This window comes from Centropristis striata, chromosome 20 (genome assembly GCF_030273125.1).
Source record: "Centropristis striata isolate RG_2023a ecotype Rhode Island chromosome 20, C.striata_1.0, whole genome shotgun sequence".
NCBI lineage: Eukaryota > Metazoa > Chordata > Actinopteri > Perciformes > Serranidae > Centropristis > Centropristis striata.
The window spans coordinates 20,332,996-20,356,407 of NC_081536.1; the positions used below are offsets into that span (position 1 = coordinate 20,332,996).

Below are 23,412 nucleotides of genomic sequence, written 5' to 3' on the forward strand. Positions count from 1 at the left end.
CTCCTGCATTTGCCAGCCTCCACTGGGTTTTTTTCCACTTGGTTAAAACCTGTAATTAATATTTAGTGGCTCTTGGAGGATAATCTGTGTGTTTGGATTATGAAAGCTGTTAAGAGGTTTAACTAGCCAGGGATCTGGATAAAGACTTTGTGTTCTGTGTTTGTTAAAATTGCACTTTAAAAGCTTTAAGACCTGGAGGTTAGACACTAGAGCTCTGTATTTATTTATTTTTTGATGGACTTGTTTCTCTGTGTTTCTCTCTATTGTTATTTATTAATGTGTAATCCATGTTATTGCTTTCATTGACTCAGCCCCTCAGAAGTCTCTGGGTGAGGAGGTGAATGAGTTGACGTCGAGCCGCCTGTTGAAGCTGGAGAAGGACAATCAGACCCTGCTGAAAACTGTAGAGGAGCTCAGAGGAGCAGCCAGTCAGGATACTGTGGCAAAACTGGCCAAAGTCAGCCAGGAAAACCAGAGACTAAACCATAAAGTAAGCTATGGACTTTGTATTTAATTGTTTGTGGTTGAATAACAGTTATCATAATTTCACAACTTGTTATACTTTAAATTCACTATAAAGGTCCTAGGTGAAATGCCGTTTTTTTTTTTTTTCGGGGGATTTTTTAAAGGATTTGCAATTTAATTCTCTGTCCCTCATCAGGGTCTCCACCAAGATTAGCATATTGGACAAGCACTCCTCCATAAAATATCACCCTAACACTTGGCTTTTGGCCTTTTCACACAGCGGCAGTGAGAAAGAAGAACAGAGTATAGAGAGGGGTGGATAGGATGATAAAACGCAAAGCTGTAAATCCAGGAAGCCCTTGGTGCCTTTTCTCTTCCAGTCTTTGACACCCGAACGCCCCTCGCTAAGAGAAGTCTCTCAGCTATTTTCAGAAACATAAGCCTCTCTCTGTGCCCTCTGAATAAAAAGCATGAAATTGTGTTTTTCTCTCACAAAGGGAAAATCCAGAGTGAGAAATTTATTTCCAAGTGACTTGAGGTCTAGAGCCAAAACACATTAAAATGTGAATGCAGCTCCTGGAAGACTTGAACAACAGAAATGCTCTCATTCAATGTGTATCTGTCGGAGTGTGTGTGTGCATTAAGATGTGTCTGCAGAGTTGTGACAGAATGAGGTGATGTATTCTATGTTTGTATCATGGATTAATAATTGCACCAGCTTCTTTCTACTGAGCCACAATCAGTGTTAGTCATGAAGACCAACTAGTACATTTAAACTCAGAGATGTATTGCTTGTATCATTATTTACAGCTGGAGCAGCTGGACAGTGAACTGACATCAGACAGAGAGTCGCTGCGCAGCGCTGAATCACTCAGTACTGACCTGATGAAGGAGAAGGCTTTACTGGAGAAGACTCTGGAAACACTCAGAGAAAACTCTGAGAGACAGGTACACAAACATACACACAATGATTCAATTTTGGAAGTTTATCCCAAAACCAGATGGTCACTTATTTTTGTATCATTCAGGTGAATAACACCATCTGAGTGATAATTACTTGCATGCCATTTTTCCTGAATGCCTCATCATTGCTGAGCAAGATAACACAGTAAAGCTAATACGTTGACTTTTCTGAGATCAACGATAATCACATCAAACATTCATGTGCTTTGAAATTTAGTTAATCCTGCAGTCTGCAGCATATGGTTGGACGCACCGACTTATTCAGACAAACAGGGCTTTGAGACTGTGCGTCATACGCCTTGCTCTCTCTACAAGACCATCATTGATTCTCGTTCCAGGAAGCTCAAAGAAAAGTGACTAAGCTGTGTAATTTACCAAAGTCTATACAGAGTTTTCTTGAGAGCAGTTGGTGTGCAATTGATTTGCTTTTGGCTCAAAAGAACTATTAAGTGGAACTACCACTATGTTTTATTGACTGTACAGATTTTGCACTCTGTGGCCCAGATGCAGTTGCTCTCTGTGTCTGCAGGGACTTTGTATCTGTTAGACCCAAATCTGACGCCTTTGATTAGTTTAACCATCTGATTTGTAAAAATCTGGCTTTGATGATGCAGAGAAAACACAACATGCTGCACACACAGATTACTGTGTGCAATTTCATCAAATTGGTGGTAAAAAAAATAATGAGATTTAACTACTGCAGAGCAGTTCCAAAACGCATAATAATCAGAATGAATTGTTTTCTATAATCCTTTATAAGATGTTTTGTGTTTCTACATTACAGTTCTGCCTTCTGATATTTGTTTTTGTTTTGTTTCATCAAATTAAACTAAATTAAAATGTGAAGCATAACCTTGGGGCTTCCTTTTCAAATCTTGCAGTTGATCTCTCTCTCCATGCATCAGCTCATACAACCAGTCTCTTTACAGCAGGCTGGAATCCTTTCAGATAAGATGAGGAAACCTTCTGACACCTCTGATATCTGTTTTCCAGTTGAAGGGTTTGGAGCAGGAGAACAAGCACCTGAGCCAGACGGTGTCGTCTCTGCGTCAGCGCTGCCAGGTTGGCGCTGAGGCCCGGGTTAAAGATGTGGAGAAAGAAAATCGTGTTCTCCACGAGTCCATCTGCGAGACAACGGCCAAACTCAATAAGATGGAGTTTGAAAGGAAACAACTACGTGAGTCACATGTTGTAGTTCATTGGTATAAATATGTTGACAGCTTCCTTTTCCGTACATCATGTTCCTTGTTTTTTTCAGTTTGAATTCACATGATCAATGTTCTGGTTGTTTTTTTAAATGCAGGTAAGGAGCTCGAAGTGGTGAAGGAGAAAGGAGAGAGAGCAGAAGAGTTGGAGATGTTGATGCAGAAGCTAGAAAGGGAGAACGAGAGCCTGCAGAAGAAAGTTGCCAGTCTTGGAATCACCTGTGAAAAGGTGTGGTGCATTTTGTTTACTGCCTGCCTTTTTGTTTTTTGAGATGTCAGTGTATGTGTATGCTTGCGTATCTGTACACAGTTCAACCGAAATATCCTTTGTTTCAGATGTGGAATATACATTTTTCTCCTGATCATTTAAGTTAATGTAGAAGGAACATGGAAAATAAACCAATAACAATAATTTCATTGATACACATTTTTGTTTGTGTTTAGTGCATCTTAGTTAAACTTGAAGTTTAGAGTTGAACTTGAAGTTAAATAGCTTCCCAGAATATTGGCTAGAATTATCATCCTCTGCAGCTGGGATTTTCATTATTTTAAGCACACTACTATCCCTGTCAGCCTCGCAGAGAAAGATCTTTTCACTCTGTAGTTAAGACCTTACGCATTTGACGTTTTTGATGCATGATAGGCTATGATCCCCTGGATCAATAGCTCTTTTTCTGCATCAGAGAGAGATATCTGTTACCTGTCTTTGACTTATGTCGTCTTTTGTCTCTCTGTCTCATTCATTATTTGCAGTACTGTATTGTTATAGCTGGGAATTTTATGTGATTACACAACACTATCAGGACCAGCTAGTTGTTGTCAGACAGAAATGCCTGAACCCCTCTTTTTCATCCACTACTTATATGTGCGTAGGTGTCTTCCTTGGAGAAGGAGAATAGTGAGCTGGAGGTGGAGGGCCGTCGTCTGAAGAAGAAGCTGGACACTCTGAAGAACATGGCGTACCAGCTGGAGGCTCTGGAAAAGGAGAACTCCCAGCTGGAGCACGAAAACCTGGAGCTTCGGCGCTCGGCTGAAAGTCTCCGGTCAGCGGGGGCTAAGGCCGCTCAGCTGGAAGCAGAGAACAGGGAGCTGGAGAGCGAGAGGAGCCAGATGAAGCGCAGCCTGGAACTGCTCAAAGCCTCATCCAAAAAGACAGAGAGATTAGAGGTAAGACCATCATACGGCTGGTATTTCTGTCCATGTGGGCAGTGAGATGCAGTTAAAATGCAACCATGTGCGTCAAGAAGCTTTGTTTGAGAAATAAAATCAGGCTTCTGCTCATTCTAGTGTTTATGTGTGAGTTACCTGGTTACTTAACAGAGACACCTTAGGGTTAAAAGGACATTACACATAACATTTTTCTGATTTAGTGTCCCCAATGAATATTTTTGCAGGTAAGTTACAGGGGATCTGGCATATAATGGCATCAGGGAACAGCGCAACTAGTTCATAGATGCTTTTAATATCCTAATTTGACTTTTCCTCTCCCAGATGAGTTACCAGGGCCTAGATACAGAGAACCAGCGCCTGCAGAAGGCGTTAGAGAACAGCAGCAAGAAGATTCAACAATTGGAGGCAGAGCTGCAAGAGGTAGAGACTGAGAATCAAACCCTCCAACGCAACCTGGAGGAGCTCAAGATCTCCAGTAAACGCCTAGAGCAGCTGGAGCAGGAGGTAAGCACAAACTGTTTCACAAGCATTAATTCAGGAGCAATCCTTAAAGACACAAACAGAATTTTGAGTCCGTTTTTAGAAATGACACATTTTTGGAGCAGAACAGGTCCAGCATCGAGTGGGATAGCTGTAGGTGATTTACTGACACGGCTTTAGACTTTTTTTGGAATGGACTGATTCTGCCTGGCAGAATGAGGTCAGTCAGATTGGCCCAAATTGTAGTTGAGGTAGACAGAGTAGTGTTTGTGATTCAGCAGTCTAAACAGTCATATATGTTCAAATGTGATAAAAGTAAAAGTGTGTTATTTTGCGGGTGAACAGCACTGCCACTCATTTAGATCATTTTGATAAAATTGCAGCATGGTTCACAGCGAAGTTGGATTATCCCAGATTATTTGTCAAAATTGATTTTTGGCCCTTTAGATTAATCTGCGCCCACTTTTAGCCAAACATGTATTTACAAGGCATTTAGACTAACAGCAAATCCTATCAAATAGTGTTTTATCCATCTGCTCTACATTACGTCCCGTTATCCCACAGAACAAGAGTCTAGAGCAGGAAAGCTCCCAGCTAGAGAAGGACAAGAAGCTTCTGGAGAAGGAGAACAAGCGGCTGAGGCAGCAGGCCGAGATCCGCGACGCCAAACTGGAGGACGACAACCAGCGGATCACCTCATTGGAGAAAGAGAATCGGACCATGGGCAAGGAGATGATCTTCTTCAGGGACTCCTGCACAAGAGTCAAAGACCTGGAGAGAGAGAACAAGGAGCTGGTCAAACTGGGGTCCATAGATAAGAAGACCCTCATTGCACTTAGAGAGGTAAAGTAGTAGTCTCTATTCTACAAAATTCTGTTTCAGTGGAAATCAATTGAAACAATCTTGTTGTTGAATTACTGCTGGTAATGCTTTGAAAGCAAAAAAAAGGATGAATATGGATTGGAATTGATTACATAATTACATTACATTACATAATTTACAAGCTTATGCATTGTTAAAGTTGAAAGAAAAATTGAAGTCATGCATCTTCATTAGTTACTGATGAATAATCAGAAGATGGTAGTACGTCTCAGAGTTACTCATTATGTGCCGGTGTTTGTTTAGGAGCTTGTGAGTGAGAAGCTGCGGACTCAGCAAATGAATAACGATTTGGAGAAACTGACCCATGAGTTGGAGAAGATCGGACTGAACAAGGAAAGGCTGCTGCATGACGAGAGCTCCGACGACAGGTATCCTCTCACATACAAGACACGATGTTTACGTTCTGTAATCACTCTTTAAACAGAGAACTTGAAAATAAAATAAGAACTTAGTTGAGCAATTTGGGATCAGAATTTGGGATCAGTACAGTCCAAATAAATCGGCCCATTATAGATCAGGTGTTGAAGGTTAGATGAATCAGTCTCTTGAAGAATTATCCTTTGCGAGCTTTCTGAGCCAATATCTTCCTCATTTGTGCCACTTTTGCCAAAAAGTCAGTGAGTAAACACGATAATACTTTATCTGAGTTTAGGATTACAAATAATTAAAAAAAAAAAATTCTAAATGGGCCCTTATCCACCACCCATTCCAGCATCATAGACTTTTGCATGGCCCCGTCCTGGACCTTGGACACACAGAGCTAACTTGAGTATATATGTTCAGGTTTAGGCTCCTGGAAACTAAACTGGAGTCGACTCTAAAATCATCTTTGGAGATTAAAGAGGAGAAGATCGCCGCCCTGGAGGCCAGACTGCAGGAGTCCTCCAACCTAAACCAGCAACTTCGTCAGGAGCTCAAGACAGTCAGTAACACATTTACAACACATACACACTTTTAAAGACCCCTTCACTCAAAAATGTGTTTTCTTATGTTGGTGTCTGACTGTGACTCTACTGATTTCTGTCTGTGCAAAGTTTGACACAGTCACAAGATCAAAAGCCAGATATTATTGTATGCTTCACAACCACTAACAGTGTGTCTGTGACAGCAAGTTACAAGATAACAAGCTAAAAACATAGACATGCTAGTCACAGATTTTGGTGCACAACAGACTCCTCATCTGAGTCAGGAGATGCACGTTTCCATTAACAATAAAGAAGACAAGATGTAGAAGTACTGCAGCAAGATAAATCATTTCTCAATGAGGGACAAAGAGTAGAGTAGATGTGCTTTAAGACCTTTTTCAGGTTTTTGTTCTTTTACTTTTTATGTGGGAAAACCATATTAAACAAAACATTAATCATAGATTATTTTACCCGGAGTGGGACTTTTAACATTGAAATACATGCACAAACACAGTATTTTGGATGTGTTGATATGTCTAGCTAGACTACAATGGAGAAACAAATTCCACAAACATTCACCTCCCGTAAAGTCAAAACATCTCTATCTCCCAGCCCGTCCACTAGAGAACAACGTGTCCTAAAATCTTTCCCTTGCAGTGGAAAACACTAGAAACACTGAGGGCATCTCAAGGCCGATACATTATTTATTCATCCACTCTTGCACTTCTATCACCAGTTTATCTATTCATGAGGCTGCTGGAGTCTGTGAAAGAGGTGGAGTTGAGTGGAGGATGTCTGCTTTCCTTTAGGGAGGTGTATGGGTTTTGAACTTGCTGCCACAAATCATATGCAGAGTGAAAAAGTTGAGGCTTCTGTATATTAACTCAGCTGTGAAACTATAATAGATCCTGTCTGCTGCTGTACACTATTACTCATGTCATGTTTTACGAGTGTAGTCTCTTTTTTATTATTTAAGGATTTTATAGTCAAGCCTGAAGCAGCATTTCATCATCAGTCATCTTGGATTTACGTAATATTTATGTTGGAGGAATTCATTTTAGCTACTCAAAGTGAAGTGTTGACTCATGGAGTGTCTGTACAGGTGAAGAAAAACTATGAGGCGCTGCGTCAGAGGGAGGAGGAGGAGAGGATGGTGCAGAGCTCGCCTCCTAGAGGAGCGGAGGACCCTCAGGCTGTCAATAAATGGGAGAAAGAGAGTCATGAAGCCACCAGAGAACTGCTGAAAGTCAAAGACAGACTCATCGAGGTGGAGAGGAATGTAAGTCAGCACAATATCAGGATGCCTCTCAGGTTTGGATTATGCACTTTTCTCTGAATGTGTTCCTGTATATCTGATACCTTATATTATGTGTCTCTTTTTCCCAGAATGCCACCCTGCAGGCTGAGAAGGCAGCCCTGAGGAGCCAGCTCAAACAGCTGGAAACCCAAAGCTCCAACCTGCAGGCTCAGATAGTGGCCGTGCAGAGACAGACTGCCTCTTTACAGGAGAACAATACGACACTACAGACACAGAACGCCAAGCTGCAGGTAGCGCACCCTACACAACAGTGTCCGGCAGGCAATGGATGAAAGCTTTTTTATTATTTTTACAGGAATAAATTACACAAAGCTACTCGTTTGGTAGTGTGCAATTAATGTAAAGTTGTATCTCACTGAAATGATTAAACGTGAGCAGACTGCAACATGTTTATAAAAAAATTGTGTAAGAATCTTCCTCAGCCAAATATAAACAAATAACAGAAGCTACGGACATAATAACCCTGTTTAAAGTGCATGTAATTTAACTTTATTATTCAATCAGAGTTAATACTCTGAACCTGATTGAAAACGGATTTTTTTTATGGTCCTTCAATCATACTACCCAATCCTTAATAAGCAGATGGAAATTTGATAGTAATTGTAATATTTTTTTCTGAATTGTCTGAAGACTATTTTGTACTCTTTACTATCAAAAAGTATTACGGGCATCCAGTGGTTTATATGACTGATCGAAAGCACAGATACACACAGAAATAAAGAATCGAAGCATAAGAATAAAAACACAGCAGTGAAATTATAGTCTGGCCATCACAACTACTACAGACAGCTATCAGCATTATAGAGTTTATGATAATGGGGTTAGTGCAATTTTAAGGTGATACAGTAGTGCAAACATATTTACTATGGGTAATATAAAATACAAATAGAAGCTAAATGTAAAAATAAATGAACATTATTTATGTGATGTGCATGAGCATAACACAGCCCGTAACTGATTAGATAAATAATAAGCCGATATCATTCATGGTTTGCATACGATACTCGTTTCTGATTAGACTAGAACATTCAAAAAATGTACTTTAGTTAATGGCATTATATGCTTATATTGGTGCATATGATATAAATACACAATGTATAGTATGGCCATTAATGTTGCTAAAAGACTAGCAATAGCATAAAATGCTTTCTGAAATATTCTGTACCACTGCATGTTACACAAAACAAGCAACAGATCTATAGACACAATGTAAAGCTCGCCAGCTTTCTTTCAGCAGTGCTCTGTTTGTACAGTTGCCCTGCCAGGCTGCTTGGCTCCCTGCTATGGATTTAGACTTGTACTCTCTGTTTGGCAGCAATTCAAACCCTGCTTATGGACGACAGGATTTACACTGACCATACAGTAGCTTCTAGCTGTTTCTGGGGCGTGTGTCTCTTGATGTGTTTGGGTTGTGAGAGCAGGTGTGTGTGGACTGGAGCTAAAAGGCTATCTCTGTCTGTACAAAAAGTGTGTCAGCACCTGGACAGCATATGTGTGTGTGTCTGTCAGAGTGTGAATACACACACTAGTCGTGATTGAAGAGGGATTTGAGTCAAGGAAACCACAGTGCCCACAAAGGAAACATGAAAAGAAACAGTTTTCCTGCTGGTGATTGTAGACGGAGCTTACAGCAGAGCTGGAGAACAAACCGAACAGAGACACAGCGCCCCCTGTAGACAAAAACAGCAACAACCTTTGCTTCCTTTACATTTATGTCTTTTGATGTTTAAAGATTTAAGGAGATCAGTACTCCTCACAGATCTATAAAGAAATAAAGATATTTTAAAAAGTGCAGACAGATGTAAAAATGTAGATGGGAGCTCTCAAATCTCCCACTCCCTGCTCAGTGTTTCCTTCCTCCATCTCCTCTCCCCGGGCAGTGTTGTATTTTTTTCCTCACATTTTCGTGCTCTCCATTCCTTGTTTTCACATCCGTCCCCCTCTTCTTCTCCTAGGGAGTTTAAAAACAAATCAGCACAGATCTGTGCCCTGTTGGGTCTGAAAAGTCAAAACCTCTGCCACATCAGACAGAAATTTAGAAAACGAAAGAAAGAAATTATCATGAAGCTATTGTGACCCATAAATGTGATCTAGTTAATTTTGTGACCTGAACTTTAAACTCTTATGAAGTATAAGCTTGCACATCACTGCCCTTCCTTACTTAAGTTATCTCCTTCTTCGTCCTGCCCTTAAGGTCGAGAACTCCACGCTGAGCTCAAAGAGTGCAGCCCTCATGGCCCAGAACGCCCAGCTACAGAGCCAGCAGAGCAGCGTGGAGGGTGAGCGGGAAGGAGCTCTGAGGGAGAAAGAGGAGGTGAGGTCCACCTATGAGCTGCTCCTCCGCGATCACGAGAAGCTGGCGGCGCTCCATGAGAGGCAGGCGGCCGAGTATGAAGCCCTGATCGGAAAGCATGGGGGCCTGAAGAGCAACCACAAGAGCCTGGAGCAGCAGCACAGGGACCTGGAGGACAAGTAAGACTGGGTTAAAAAGCATGGGACAAGCACATGCTCAAGTTTAATGACATTATACAATACTTTGACCTTTTCTGCATTGTCATATTCATGAAAAGTAACAAGCTGAGTAACTACAGGGAACTTTAGACCCCTTGAGATACTGTAAATAAATGTGCTTTGTATTCCCTCCTCATGAATTAAATCTTTATTTATGTAACTCACTGAATGGTTTATAATGTGTGTTTGTTTACGCATGCAGGTACAAGCAGCTCCTGCAGAGGAAGGGAGAGCTGGAGGATCTGGAAAAAAATCTGAAGGAACAGCAGGAAAAAATGGCTCTGGAGAATCAAACGCACCAAGCCACAGCTGACCAGTATAAACTTCTCAAAGAAGAACATGATAGGTCAGATTCAAATAAAAAGTACACCATATATTTCCATGAATTCAGACATGCACACATGTAAATATTGAGTCCCTTTTCTCATTCCTCAGGCTGAATAATACCCATCGTCAACTGGTGAAGGACAATGACAACCTCCAGGTGGATCATAAGAACGTAAAGACCCAGCTGAACAGCGCCAAGCTGGACCAGACCAAACTGGAGGCTGAATTCTCTAAACTGAAGGAGCAGTACCAGCAGCTGGACATCACCTCCACCAAACTAACCAACCAGTGTGAAGTGAGGAGACTTCTCTTCTCTTCTCTTCTCTTCTCTTCTCTCCTCTCCTCTCCTCTCCTCTCCTCTCCTCTCCTCTCCTCTCCTCTCCTCTCCTCTCCTCTCCTCTCCTCTCCTCTCCTCTCCTCTCCTCTCCTCTCCTCTCCTCTCCTGTGTGCCACTTTAAAAGCCAGCTGTCTTTTGGTTGTTTTGCTTTTTTTTGTAATGTATCCCATTACAGAGACAACTTCTTTAGCCAGCTGTGTTGTGGATGGTTTACCCCTTTTAATGTGTCCTATTTGTTGTTGAGCCAGCGCCTCTTTAATATACCTACATGTGTGTGTCTGTTTGTGTCTTAGTTGTTGAGCCAGCTGAAAGGAAACCTGGAGGAGGAGAATCGCCACCTGTTGGACCAGATCCAGACTCTGATGCTACAGAATCGCACGCTACTGGAGCAGACCATGGAGAGCAAGGACCTGTTCCACGTAGAGCAAAGACAATACATGTAAACCCCTGATTATACATTTTATTCAAGATGGACAGCTTTATAATTTAATTTATATGTGATTAAAATGGGACATTCAAATCAAATATGTTTGCTTTATATTTGGCCTGTATGCAAACTGGCTTATGTCTCGTCTCTCCACCCATCAGAGACAAGCTGAACGAGCTGAGGAGACAAAAAGAGAAGCTGGAGGAGAAGATCATGGACCAGTACAAGTTCTACGACCCCTCACCTCCACGCAGGTAAAAAAACAGCTTCATCTAGTTACACAAATTAAAAAGAAAAAATGACATATCCCCCCCAAAGAATACCTGACTGGATCCAGACCTTTGGATCCATGTCCTCTCAATATCGTCTGACACTGTGGTTTGTTTTTACTTTACTTGCTCCACTATTAAAACCACGGAAGGTTGACAATTCTGTCTGATATTAGGCAACCACAACATAAAAATTGTGGTTTTGTGTCAATGCCCTGACCATGACTGGTGTAACATCTCAATTTAAAAATGTCTCATACATGAATCTAAGTGATTCAAACATTTCAGGGTATCATAGCAGACTCTGATGTTTGAAATTCTGTTTGCTTGTTTACTCTTATCTCTGAGGCGGGGGAATGGCAGAAAACACTCACTGCAGCCTCAGGAAGAGATGCATCAAATATTAATGGTCTGCAGAGCTTTAAACAGCTGTATAAGATATTTATTTTTTTATCGTCTATGGGAAGATTTTAGAGGCTGAGTACACACATGGAACAAATCCAGCTTTAATATTGTTTTAATGTCATTATGTATTGATTACAGCATTTTCTTTTTCCTCCTGTTCTTGTTCTCTGACTCACTTTCTGCCTCGTCTCATTTTTATAGGCGTGGCAACTGGATCACTTTGAAGATGAGGAAGCTGATCAAACCGAAGAGCCGGGAGAGGATGCGCTCTCTCACTCTGACTCCCTCTCTCTCTGGTGATGGTTTCATGACTTTTCCCCATGACAGCCAGGACAGCTCGTCCATAGGCTCTGGCTCCAACTCGCTGGACGACACACTTACACAAAAGAGGAGCAGCAGTGAGTACAAAGGAAACACCTGTACACACACACACGTAGACCCAGGGATCAAAATCAGAGTACAATACAGTTTCAACCACAACTGAAGGAGCTTGTCTCTGCATGTTCAAGACAATTTATATAAATATATACTTGCCCTATCTAACAATGTACAGTAAAGATGGCTCACATATCAAATACTGAGACAATATTTTATACACATGTGCAAACAAGGAGTGAGCAAAATAATTGCCTTCAGAGACACATAATCATACACTTACATACTCACAAAGTCACAAAACAAACTGCTATTTGATGTGAGTGTGTGCGTGTGTGTGAGAGAGAGGATGTGGTTTGGTTTATACTGTTGTGAAATGGTCGAGTGCTTGACTGGGTCTTTCCTCCCCTAACTGCTCCTCTGCTTCTTTATCTCCCTCTCTCTGCGAAGGGAGGAGAGGGCAGCAGTCCCATGCCCAAGGGCAGGGGTCGTCCAATGGTATGCTGCGGATTGGGAGGGTGGGCGGGGTTTGTGACCCGACTGTCACGTCTCTCAGGGCATGTTTTCGTGAGTCCATTGTCTGTGTCACTCAGCTGTCCTAGAGGTTACAGTTGAGCTGCACAACACCACAAGGTTGACTCTCAGTCTCGGACCTGGTTCGAAAGTGTTTCCTGTTTGAATCAACAGAGGGAGCGCTTGATTTCTCTAACCTTTCGGAAGTTATGGAATATACCACCGCCATTAGACGCTTCATTTTGATCGGAAGGACAATTTGAGGCTTGAGGCATTAGCTGCTACAGGCGTACACACCAGAATCTCAGAGCCAATTGTAAGCTGTCAAGTTGCATTGTGGGTAATGTAGGCTCTAGGTTTTGACAAGAAAGAGAAACATGTTAAATCAGAACATCTCTGCTTCCGCTGCATCGATTTATAGTTTTTCACATTGTGAGTCCAACCAAGTTATGGAAGTGCAATGCTAAATTGTTGTTTAGGTATCAAGCTTAATCAAGTGCCTCTCATGTGGTTCTGATATTGGAAAACACTACAGATATGTCTTGTCCCAGGTCCACTTCACTCTTAACTTCTCCTCCAGCAGGTCTAAGGCTCTTTAGCTCTCAGTTAAACTCATGTCAACCTGCTGATCTGTGCAGTTCACCTGTAAATAACCAAGAAACGCCCTCTAACGTACAGTAGCATCCAAGCTATTAAAAGGTGCAATGCATTGTGTCTTCCACTTACTGCAAGATGTGTCAAAATCATGGTTGTATGTAAGAAAGATTACAAGGCTAGTAGGGAAAAAATGGCTCTGTTTGTTTAAAGATTGAACTGTAAAGTTGTGTAAAATGAAAATGTTTTAAAATCAGGAGCTAGAGCCACCACAAGGAAGCTTGAGTAGCTGTGAATATTTTTAGCATATTTAAACACCAGTTGCTTAAAACAAAGGACCGTAGAAATGTCATTAATGTTTTGTTTTTTCATTCAAAGTAAGCGGTAAACGTTATGAACGAAAGAAAGAAGCTTTTAGTAACCATGTATTAATATTAATGAAAACAAATAGGTGCATATGACTAACACTGTAGTTCTAAAACATGAAGACATGAACTAAAGACATAACACAGTCAGATATGCAATGATAAAGTTCTTGGTTTTGTCTATGAGAACATTGCAGTCCTCCCTGATGCTGTTAACCTGCCCTTTGACCTTTTCACTCTCCTGATTGCACCCTTTAATATTCGTCATCCTCCGTGTTTCATGTAGGTGGTGATGTGTTGACAGTTGTGTCGTGTACACTGGGTAATGCAGAATACAACACTCATGACCATTAACATGAGCGAGTGCTTGTGTTGTATGCAGATAAAACGTGTGTTGGCGTGTGTGTGTATTTGCATAAAGTGTTCACATTTTTGTGTTTGTTTGCATAATGTGTCTTTGTACAGAAGTTTGCCCTTTAAAAGTATTATTTAATAATAATCAGGATTTAGATAAGTCTGTGGGAGGCATTAGAAATGTGAAATAAGGTAGTATTTTTAACACTGCTTGTAAAAATCAGTGGGATTGAACACAATCTCTCAATTTGAGAGGTAAAAATGTTTTTGTTGAGAAACTGTATTCAGCTTCATTAACTTATATTTCTAGCAGTATTTCTATGAAATACTAAGAATCAATAAGATTGAAATACCTTACATTTGATGATAAATCAAATACAGTTTGTAATAATATGAACCATTACAAAGAAAGTAGTCATATATTTTAGTGGTTGTGTCTATTGCATTGTTTGTCTGTTGTCCAGTTGAGTGTCCAGGAGCTCAGCTCTCTCTTCATCTCTCCCGTGGCTCTCTTTGTGACAACGTTAACCACATCCCTCTGTTCTGCCCTCCTTTTTTCTTTTGTTTTCTTTCCTCCACCTCCCTCGGGCTCGTTCTGTCGCTCTCTCTCCCCTGTCTGTCTATCTGTCTGTCTCTGGCTGCGCTCCTGACAGCTATAAAAAGGTTGCCTTTCATGAGGAACAGATCCAAGGACAAAGACAAGGCCAAGGCCATCTACCGGCGATCCATGTGTAAGACCTCCGTTAGCCGCCACGCTAGTCTCCTCCGCCTCCTCTCCCTCTCATCGCCACACAAGGAGAAACAAAGAAGGAACAGTCACTGATTTCATGGTGGCTGCAGTGTGGGGGCGTCACAGTGACAGTATGGCAGTTTCAGGTTTCAGTCACAGTTCTCAAACCTACTCAGGCCTGCAGCCAGTAAATCTCCATTCAATTATTTTATATTTAAGACAGAGTTTTAGTATTTAAAAATGTGGATGTTATCTTATATTTTAAGATATTTTTACACCAGATTTACCAAAAATGTCAAGTTTAAAATGTGATGCATAGTCACCTTACCCCCATGCACACCCACCCTGGTGACATCAGTGACTTGTCCTTGATATTTTTACCTAGTAACCCCCACCCCTCCGTCACCTCCTCCGCCCTGCGTCTGCCGCCTCCACTCCCTCCCGCTCTGAGCTTTTATCAGCTTTTCACCAGTGAATTGTTCTCACTATTAGTAGATGAATGAATAACACCAAATATACTAACCTTGTCTTCAAGCAAATATGTACAAAATAATTGTAATGTAGGACTGAATTCATAAAAAGGCAATAATTCAAAAACTGATATGACTGTAAAATATTCCACTTTCCTTTGATGTATCTTTGAGTTTCATCTACCAAAGCCTTATCTTTTAGTTTGGAACTTATGGGCAGCTTTGTCATGTGCTCTGTGGTTTCATTTTATTTTGTGTGTATACTGAATGAAAGGCTGTGTGTGTGTTTGGTTATGTGTGAGAGGGTGTGTGGTCAGGTGATAAGTGGGAGAGACTGCGGGTTTGCCTTTCATGCGCCTTTAGTGTGTTTGCCTCCATCTTTGATTACAGCATGACTTTAAAAAAAATCATATCACCAACCGCCTGATCGCCTCCACTCGCACTCACCATGGAGGACTTGAAATGGAGCCTTTACTCTCTCTGTCTACCTCGCCCTCACTCTCTCTCTCTATCTCTCTGTTGCTCTCTCTTTCTCTTCCTCTTCCTCTGTCAGCGTGCTGCATTTCAGATCTTATTCTGCTGACATGGATTTGCCTCGTATTGACTCCGGCTCTGATCTTTTGTGTGCAGCACCGCTGCTGCTGCTGCTCAGAGCAGCTTTGCATGCCTTCATGCTTCTCTACCGTCGAAAACAGCTCAGTAAACAAAGTGCATTAAGACAGTGGCCTTTTAAGGTGATGTATCACCTGCTCAAAGAAGTATCCAAACAATGATAAACCATGCAGCTGTCATCTTTTTGCACTTTGGGTTTTATTCTTTAAGTTATTTTTGTATTACTGTTTGCACGTGCCTTGGTTTCCAAAAAAGGATGGACTTGATTTCATTATGTTCTGCAAAATGATTTCTTCACTGAATAATTTAGTAGACCCTATAGTAATCTTTTATTCTGTTTACTTGTTTTAAATCTGAGACATTTTACATTTTCAACTGATGCCTCAGACATTAATTTTAACAGCTCTTCTGGGTACAAAAAGCTGGAAAAGCTTCCCCGTCATGGCCTAATTTCCCTCCCTTCGTTCGTCCATTCAGCCATGAATGACCTACTGCAGACAATGGCGGTGGCGGGCGGTCCCGGGGCTCAGTGGGCGAGCAGCATCGAGAACCTAGACGGGGCTGAAGCCGGAGACGCTGGCGTGACGGGGAGCAGCAGGCGCAGCGGGCAGCGCATGAAGGAGCTCGCCTTTTCCACCAACGCCATCGACTGTGCCGCCCTCACCCTGCCCAGTGCAGGGCACAGCAGGGCCAAGCTCCGGCTGCAGGTCAAAGGTCAGGGTGCTAGTTTTATTTGTGTAAATGTCCATATTTAATAGACTGGATTCATTTGAGTGAAGGTGGTGAAATTTTGCCAGATCAGAGTGAAAAGCAGCTGTAGCATCACTCTCCTCTGTGTCTCAGCAGATAATGCCTCCTGTGAGGATGTTACCGGCTCCTTAGATGACCCCAAGAGTCAAGGTAAGAATTAAACTGTAGACAAAAAAAGAAAGAAGGATGGGTAATTGCAGCTGCCTCTCTGTACCAACTGGCCTTTCTACCAAGGACCGAAGAAAGACTGAATATTCCCCTAAAAGCAGGGCATGTCCTCAGCAGTCGCACTGCTAATCTTTGGGCTGCCTTCCTGCACTTCGATTAAGCTTGACCTACAGTTCGAAAAGCAATTTTAATGGAGAGCAAAAAAAAGAGAGAGATCAGCCTCCACTGAAAGTAGGATTGACTCTAATTCAGGCTTTAGGACGTTATCCAGGGCAGTTAATCTGCAGCCAAGCAACTATTCATCAGTTCTGTGCCGCTCTGATGAAGATGACCCAGTTGTTAAATAGCCACCAAACTACTGACACACATTCCTCGCACTTAAGCCAAGTCTACACCCTGTATCATCAGTTTTATCTCTCCTTAAACACTTTTTCTATTGGTTGCAATTAGAGCTGCACAATTATGACCAATATGCTACATGACATTAAAGAATTGTAGAAAATGATCATGACATATTTTGAACCGTTTAAATCACAATTATTTATCACAAATTAGTGATGATTTCTAGGGACAAAATATTTTTCTTGCACTTTCATATTTAAAGAAACATAGTAGTACTTTCACTTACATGTTGATTTACATACATTCCTGTTATCTACATTAAATTAAGCCTGATCCTTGTCCACCAAGGATCTCCTAGAAGCAAAAATAAATACAATTATACCAAAACTTTTTGGATACAATGATATGCTGTACTTGTACCTGTTAAGGATGTCTGAGTTGACGCTGGACAAGGACAGATACCAGGGTCCTAGTTGGCGGAGTCATTCTTTTTGGCCTTCAGGAATTGATCGTACAGCAGTTTGTGTTTTTTTTTTCTGGTGGTTGAACAAGTTTGTAGTGTTGCTTTGTGATGCCAACACAATTCTCATACACTCTACATACAAGATTTGTTGTTGCTTAACATCACTTGCCCTAAAACCAAAATGCCTCCAAACTAGGGATGATGATCCGTTTCAAGGGACTAGCTCTTCGCCTTCTGCTTCAGACATTTAATTTTCCATCTGCTTTCTCTCTGTTTACTCTTCTACTCTGGACTGCAGCTGCAACATTTATGAAAGTCTTTCAAAGACTTTGCTGCAGGGTGCACATGCAGTAAAGCCAAAACATCTCGATCACTCCCTGTTGACTGGCTTTGAATTTAGGGAGCTCATGATTTTACATGCAGCCGCCTTTTCTATGAACAGAGCCTGCTTTAAATGTCAATATCAAAGTCGAACATGTTATTTAATTATGGAAAGCAAAAATTGTGATCACGATTAATATTCGATTAATTGTGCAGCCCTAGTTTCTGTGCATTTTATACTTTAGTCTGCAAGCAGTTTCCGTTGGACTAAAGCACTTTGTTTATTTATTAGACAACCACTCTGCTTAAAAATAGTGATTCAGCTGGTTCCCCAGGTGGCTGCTGAGGCATTAGTGCCCAACCTGGATTCTACTTGTGTCAGTAGTTCCCAGAATGCACTCATGGAATCTGATACATTGTCTGACTTAATTCCCAGTACGTCTCTGTAATGACTGGAGGAAACTCTCGCTCACACACCGGACATTGCCTATAATGTAACAGCAATTATGTCATCTACTAGGGATGTTTTAGGTTATTAGTGGTTGTTTCACATTGATTTTTCCAGCAACTTTTATTTAGTGCTTCTATGTGTGTTTTGAGCCATAAAGAGATGATGCAGCATTAATGAGTAGTGTGGTGTGTTGAACTTTGTGTGTGTCACAATGGGCTGGTTTCCTAGACATAATAAGAACTTTAACAATAATCTGTTATATAATTTTTAAAGCAACTACAAAGGACTTTTGTTTTGTGTTGATTTTAGTCGCTCCTGTGGACAAAAAGTGGTAGCTGTTCCAAAAGCGCCACAGCCTCGTGTCGTAAAGATCTTGATGTGGTTCATGCATTTGTTCTGGAAGTGAGTTAAAGAAAGATGGTTTAAACGCAGCTGTTTGCAAGATGCATTGTGATGAGGTAACGTGTCCATTTGTGGCTATGTAAAAATATTAACTGTAATATATTGATGGCGAAACACAAACTTTCTTTTAGCCACAAATATAAACTCATAAATTGACGTTAAAACTCACAATGTGTGTGTCACAATGTATTTCATAAATAAAATAGAAGGGGAAATGAGGGGGCACGGTGTCGCAGTTGGTAGCGCTCTCGCCTCACAGCTAGAAGGTCCTGGTAGCGCTGTGGGCGTTGGAGGCGTGTCCCAACCTCCATGTCTCCAATGTCCGTAGGGCTGGTCGGTGTCGGCAAAAGGGCCTTTCTGTGTGGAGTTTGCATGTTCTCCCCGTGTCCCCTCACAAAAACATGCCTCCCTCTGGTCGGTTGGGGCGTCTGATGAGAGGGAGAGGAACCAGTGGGAATGACGTGATCCTCCCACGCGCTACGTCCTACCGGGCACAAGAGGCGGTCTGTTAACTCCTCATGTCTCGGAGGAAGCATGTGGCCAGTTCAGGGCTCTCCCCAGACCGACAGGGACGAGGTGGCGCCCAGGATCATGATAGGAAAAATCGTGGGATAAAAAAAATAAAAAAAGGGGAAATGTATCTCTTATCTCTATCTAGTGAAAGACGGAGCACAAGCTAAAACACAATTGATCTATCCCGTCCCTTTTAGCTTTGTTGTTGTTCCTGCTTCTTTTAAGACTGGCTAACGTACTCCTACTCACTGCCAAACTTCACCTGAGACTTCACAAAGAGTCTTGTAGTGTGTGTCATCAGTTGTTTGAACTGATTTGGTGGGGAATCAGACCTGGAGACTGGCTGATTTTATTATTTATTCTCAAAGCATCTTCTTGCTGATGGTTGTTTTCTAGATTAAAAACTCCTTGTAGTTGCTTTAACTTGAGATTCGGTGTTGCCCGGCTCCTGAAAACCAGGGAAGAACAAACTGCAAGGACAGTTTCAGCTAGAAACCAGGGACAAACACAGAAGAGCAAGTTCAAGTTGGCACCACATTTCCTTTCTTCCTCCTCGTTCACACAAAGCCACACATTTCTTCCTTTTTATCCACCTCTCTTTGTCCTTCAGTATTGTCTCTATCAGTTCCCCCTTTTTTTTCTAAGGTGGGCTGGTCCTTGGATTCAGGCGCCCCTGTCCTCTCGGTCAGACTTTTCTTTGTTTACTAACTGGACATGTTGGCGCTGCAGCCTGGCACTGAGCCACCGTCCTGTCCCTCTGCCTGGCATGTGCCATCTGCTGCCCCAGCAGGAGGCGTTCTGTCAAAGTGTTAGCGTACACCTACGTGTTACTCTTTGTGTTCCTGCATGTTTGTGTGGACACACATAAGCGTAAATATCCTAACTGTGTGTGTGTGTGTGTGTTCCCTCTTGTCCTTTACCCAGCCTCCAGACCCACCAGTCTCCACAGTAACAGGACCACCAGTAGTAATAGTAACAATAACTCCCATCTCACTTCTCCTCTGGAGGGCAAAGGTAATGCTCCTCCTCCCCTAAACTCTCCCTTGTCTCCTCCTCTAACTAACCTTCCTCCTCAGCTCCCTTTGTCGTTTTCTTTCATGCCTTTACCCAAACCTTTCTCAATGTGTCCTTCTGTAAAAATGTAATCAACTTGGGGGGTTTTCTGATTTAAAAGGTTAAGAGTTATTATTCTTCTCTCTGTGGAAAACGAATTAAGTTTCTTGTTCAAAATCGATATTAGATGGCATTTGAGAGATTCTGACTGCTTGTCTTGTATGTTTTACTGCACTGAATTTACATTTTCCCAAATCCAAAAGGGTGACTAGTTCACTTTTACTGTACCACAAATGTATTTAATATTCAGTGTAGGTTTTACAGATTCCCCTAAAATTACACCACACTTCCAAAATTGTCTTTTTCTGTGATAGATGGAAAGTGTTATAAATGAGCTTAAAGACACTGTAGCCATGAAGGCTTAATAAGAGGTTTCACTCTGCATAAGAAAATAACATAACAATAAGCAATTATAATATTATTATGTATTTTTCTCCTATTACTAGAAATTGTGAAAATGTAAGCAGTGTATTAGAAGTGTTACTATTGTAAATCTTGTGAATGATAAAGATCATATGACATTTTTTCACCTCATGATTATGGTTATTATGAAAAGAACTTACAAGGTCACAAGTGAGCTGAGTGGATCCTAGAACGTGGAGTTAAAACACTGCAGACCACTGATTGATCAGAGAGAGTCATCACTAATGCAACACAGGACATCCTGCACAAACCTGCCATTTTTAAATAGCCAAGCTAAGATAGTGACTGCAAGTTTGTAATTCACTTCAGATTCAGATTTCTTTTAAAAATAGCCAGCCACAAAGCTACAATGCTGTACCATGCAGCATATATAAGTGACAATAGATTTCTTTCCCTATATTCTAATCGTTGCTTCCTCTTTTACAGGTACGTTGAACGGCAGCCTCAGCAGGCCTCACAGTGAGAGCAGCGGAGAGTTCAGCCTGAGTCTGGACCAGGAGGTGTGGTCCAGTAGCGGCAGCAGCCCCGTCCAGCAGCCCACCTCCTCACGCTCCTCCCACCAGAGCCCCCTGCAGCTGCGCAGGTCGCTTGACCCGTCCACCGCCGTGGGCAGCCCCGGGCAGACGCAGGTCAGGAAGACGGGATCCCCAGCCACCGAGGTGCTCTCCCTGCAGCAGTTCCTGGATGAGGGTATTGATCCAGCCGAGGTGAGGCCTTTAACTCACTTATAAATTATGTTTAATGTTGCTGTGTTGCTTTTGTTTTGCTCCAAACAATTTGGTTTCCTCCTTATATGACAGAGAAAAGCAGCAAATCCTCAATTTGGGGAACCTGAAGTCAGAGACAAAATATCTTAATTTGGAAAGGACTGTGTTATATTTATAGTGGTACTGTACTTGATAGTGTTTTCTCTGTCTTCTGCAGTCTGGCAGTCAGGAGAACCTCACAGTCGACTCTCCTCGCCTCTCCACTTCTTCTGAGCACGCTCCGAAAGAACGCACTTCCACCAAGGCCCGAGGTATATTACGCTCATCCAGTGGGAAAGCGGCGCCCGTCAGCTCCGATCGACCACCGAGATCTGCCGGACAACCGGGTCGCCCCACCCTGCGTAAGGCGGAGAGCACCCGTGTGAGAGGCTCCGTCCCGCTCCGCTCCAGCCTGTCATCGCAGGGCAAAGCCACGTCCGTGTCCGAGCGCCTGGACTCGGCCTCCTCCACGCTGCCCCGCGCCAGCAGCGTCATCTCCACCGCCGAGGGCACCACGCGGCGCACCAGCATCCACGACCTGCTCTCCAAGGACAGCCGCCAGCCCGTGTCCGTCGATGCATCTCCTCCCGTCGCCTCCACCAAGGCTGGGGTTCGCTCCCAGCCTACACCCAGTGAGTACCACCCCAACAGCACCAACCTAAAGGGACCCCTCACCACCACCCCCCTGCCCAAGTCTCTCAGCCTACCCTGCCATAGCCTTGAGGATCCCGACCTCTCCACCCTCGAGTCTTTCCTCGGCCCGTCCTTCACTGTAGAGTCCGTGTTCATGGACTCCATCTTTAGTGAGTCGGCGGGCAAAAACCTCCCCTTCCTGTCTCTAAACCCCACCCTAGTCAGCAACATCAGCGGGCCTCCTGTTACAAATAAAACAAACCCTCCTCCTCCCATCCCAAACCACATTCCCACCCAAAACCAGGCCCCTCACAGCCAATCAAACGGCCAGCTGAGATCCAGCCCAGCCGGCCCGAGTGAGTTTAACGAGGGCGTTGATCCCAATGGTGTGAATAATTCGAACCAGTCGCTGAGCCCAGAGGACAACCAGTCCCTGTGGTATGAGTACGGCTGTGTGTGAGGTTCTGGCTGATCTATTTACCAGACTAAAAAGGCGAGAAAGACAGGATGGTTAATGACAAATCCTCCTCTGCATGTATTTATTGGAGCACTATCTCTTTGTGGTGTATTTGTTTCGTTTCTTTTCTTTTTGCCATGGTGCTGACAGGTGAATCGCTGTTTTTGTTTTGTTTTTGTCACTTCTGCTTTGTTATTTTCTCTGAGGTGGGACTTTGATGAATGTTCTTCTGTTCAACAGCTTTCACCATATTATTGTTTCCTCATTAAATCTGTTCCACTGGCTAACATTACACTATTATCTGCAGTTTGAGGTTCATGCATCACAGATTTCTGTGTATAGCTTAAACATTAAAGTAGATTGAGTGAGTGAATTTGTCACAAGAATCCTTAAAAAAACATCTTAATGTCAGAAATAACCGTCACATCGGTGCTATTCTTACAAATCAAGAATTGAGATTTTTCACTGTGTCAGATAATAGATTCCCTCTCCACTTTCCGTTGACAATGATGTTTCGATGTATGGGTTACTGATTCCACGGCTTTTTAACTCATCCACTAAATTGCATGGCTTTGTTCTGTCTGATCTTTAAACACTAATTTTGATTGCTGTGATCAAAATGGTCATCATGTGTATCTTTTTTGTTTTTGTATCGATGGTGTGTACGTTTTTTGTTTTTTTTGGTTTGTTTTTTTGTACATTTGACACTTTTCTGTATTTTCTTTTATATAATAACCGGAGCAGTTGCTCTGTGGATGATGGGTTCTGATCCTAACATGACCTCTTGGGCTGGTGACAAAATGATGAAGCTTCATTCACAGAATGATCTGAGATGAAGGTACAGATGGTTCAGTGAAAGTTGACAGTGAATGTAGTGGAGTATCACGTATTATTTATCTTTTAGTTAAAAGGGAAACTATTAAGGTCATTTTTAGGTTCTTACTAGTATTTGA

The 23,412-nt window shown here is 42.2% G+C and overlaps 1 protein-coding gene across 4 annotated transcripts in view; it reads left to right on the plus strand.

Moving 5' to 3' along the window:
- The window catches only part of ccdc88ab (coiled-coil domain containing 88Ab), a 69,783-nt gene that overhangs the window by 43,463 nt on the left and 2,908 nt on the right, over nt 1–23,412 (plus strand). Inside the window, exons 13-36 of one of the 4 annotated variants that reach the window (XR_009396314.1) lie at nt 312–490; nt 1,276–1,413; nt 2,422–2,605; nt 2,732–2,862; nt 3,507–3,800; nt 4,125–4,307; nt 4,848–5,126; nt 5,409–5,533; nt 5,949–6,087; nt 7,173–7,349; nt 7,457–7,618; nt 9,583–9,860; nt 10,102–10,245; nt 10,335–10,521; nt 10,857–11,002; nt 11,152–11,244; nt 11,866–12,062; nt 12,490–12,537; nt 14,519–14,596; nt 16,155–16,391; nt 16,524–16,577; nt 20,012–20,101; nt 21,050–21,330; nt 21,548–22,001. Coding sequence is in view for 2 of the 4 variants with exons in the window: in XM_059359260.1 (XP_059215243.1) it covers nt 312–490; nt 1,276–1,413; nt 2,422–2,605; nt 2,732–2,862; nt 3,507–3,800; nt 4,125–4,307; nt 4,848–5,126; nt 5,409–5,533; nt 5,949–6,087; nt 7,173–7,349; nt 7,457–7,618; nt 9,583–9,860; nt 10,102–10,245; nt 10,335–10,521; nt 10,857–11,002; nt 11,152–11,244; nt 11,866–12,062; nt 12,490–12,537; nt 14,519–14,596; nt 16,155–16,391; nt 16,524–16,577; nt 20,012–20,101; nt 21,050–21,330; nt 21,548–22,462 (4,739 nt within the window). In the remaining 2 variants the exon portion in view is untranslated. Of the gene's footprint in view, nt 1–311; nt 491–1,275; nt 1,414–2,421; nt 2,606–2,731; nt 2,863–3,506; nt 3,801–4,124; nt 4,308–4,847; nt 5,127–5,408; nt 5,534–5,948; nt 6,088–7,172; nt 7,350–7,456; nt 7,619–9,582; nt 9,861–10,101; nt 10,246–10,334; nt 10,522–10,856; nt 11,003–11,151; nt 11,245–11,865; nt 12,063–12,489; nt 12,538–14,518; nt 14,597–16,154; nt 16,392–16,523; nt 16,578–20,011; nt 20,102–21,049; nt 21,331–21,547; nt 22,829–23,412 lie in introns of those variants that run through there. The other 3 variants (XM_059359260.1, XR_009396315.1, XM_059359261.1) reach the window with 3 other exon arrangements.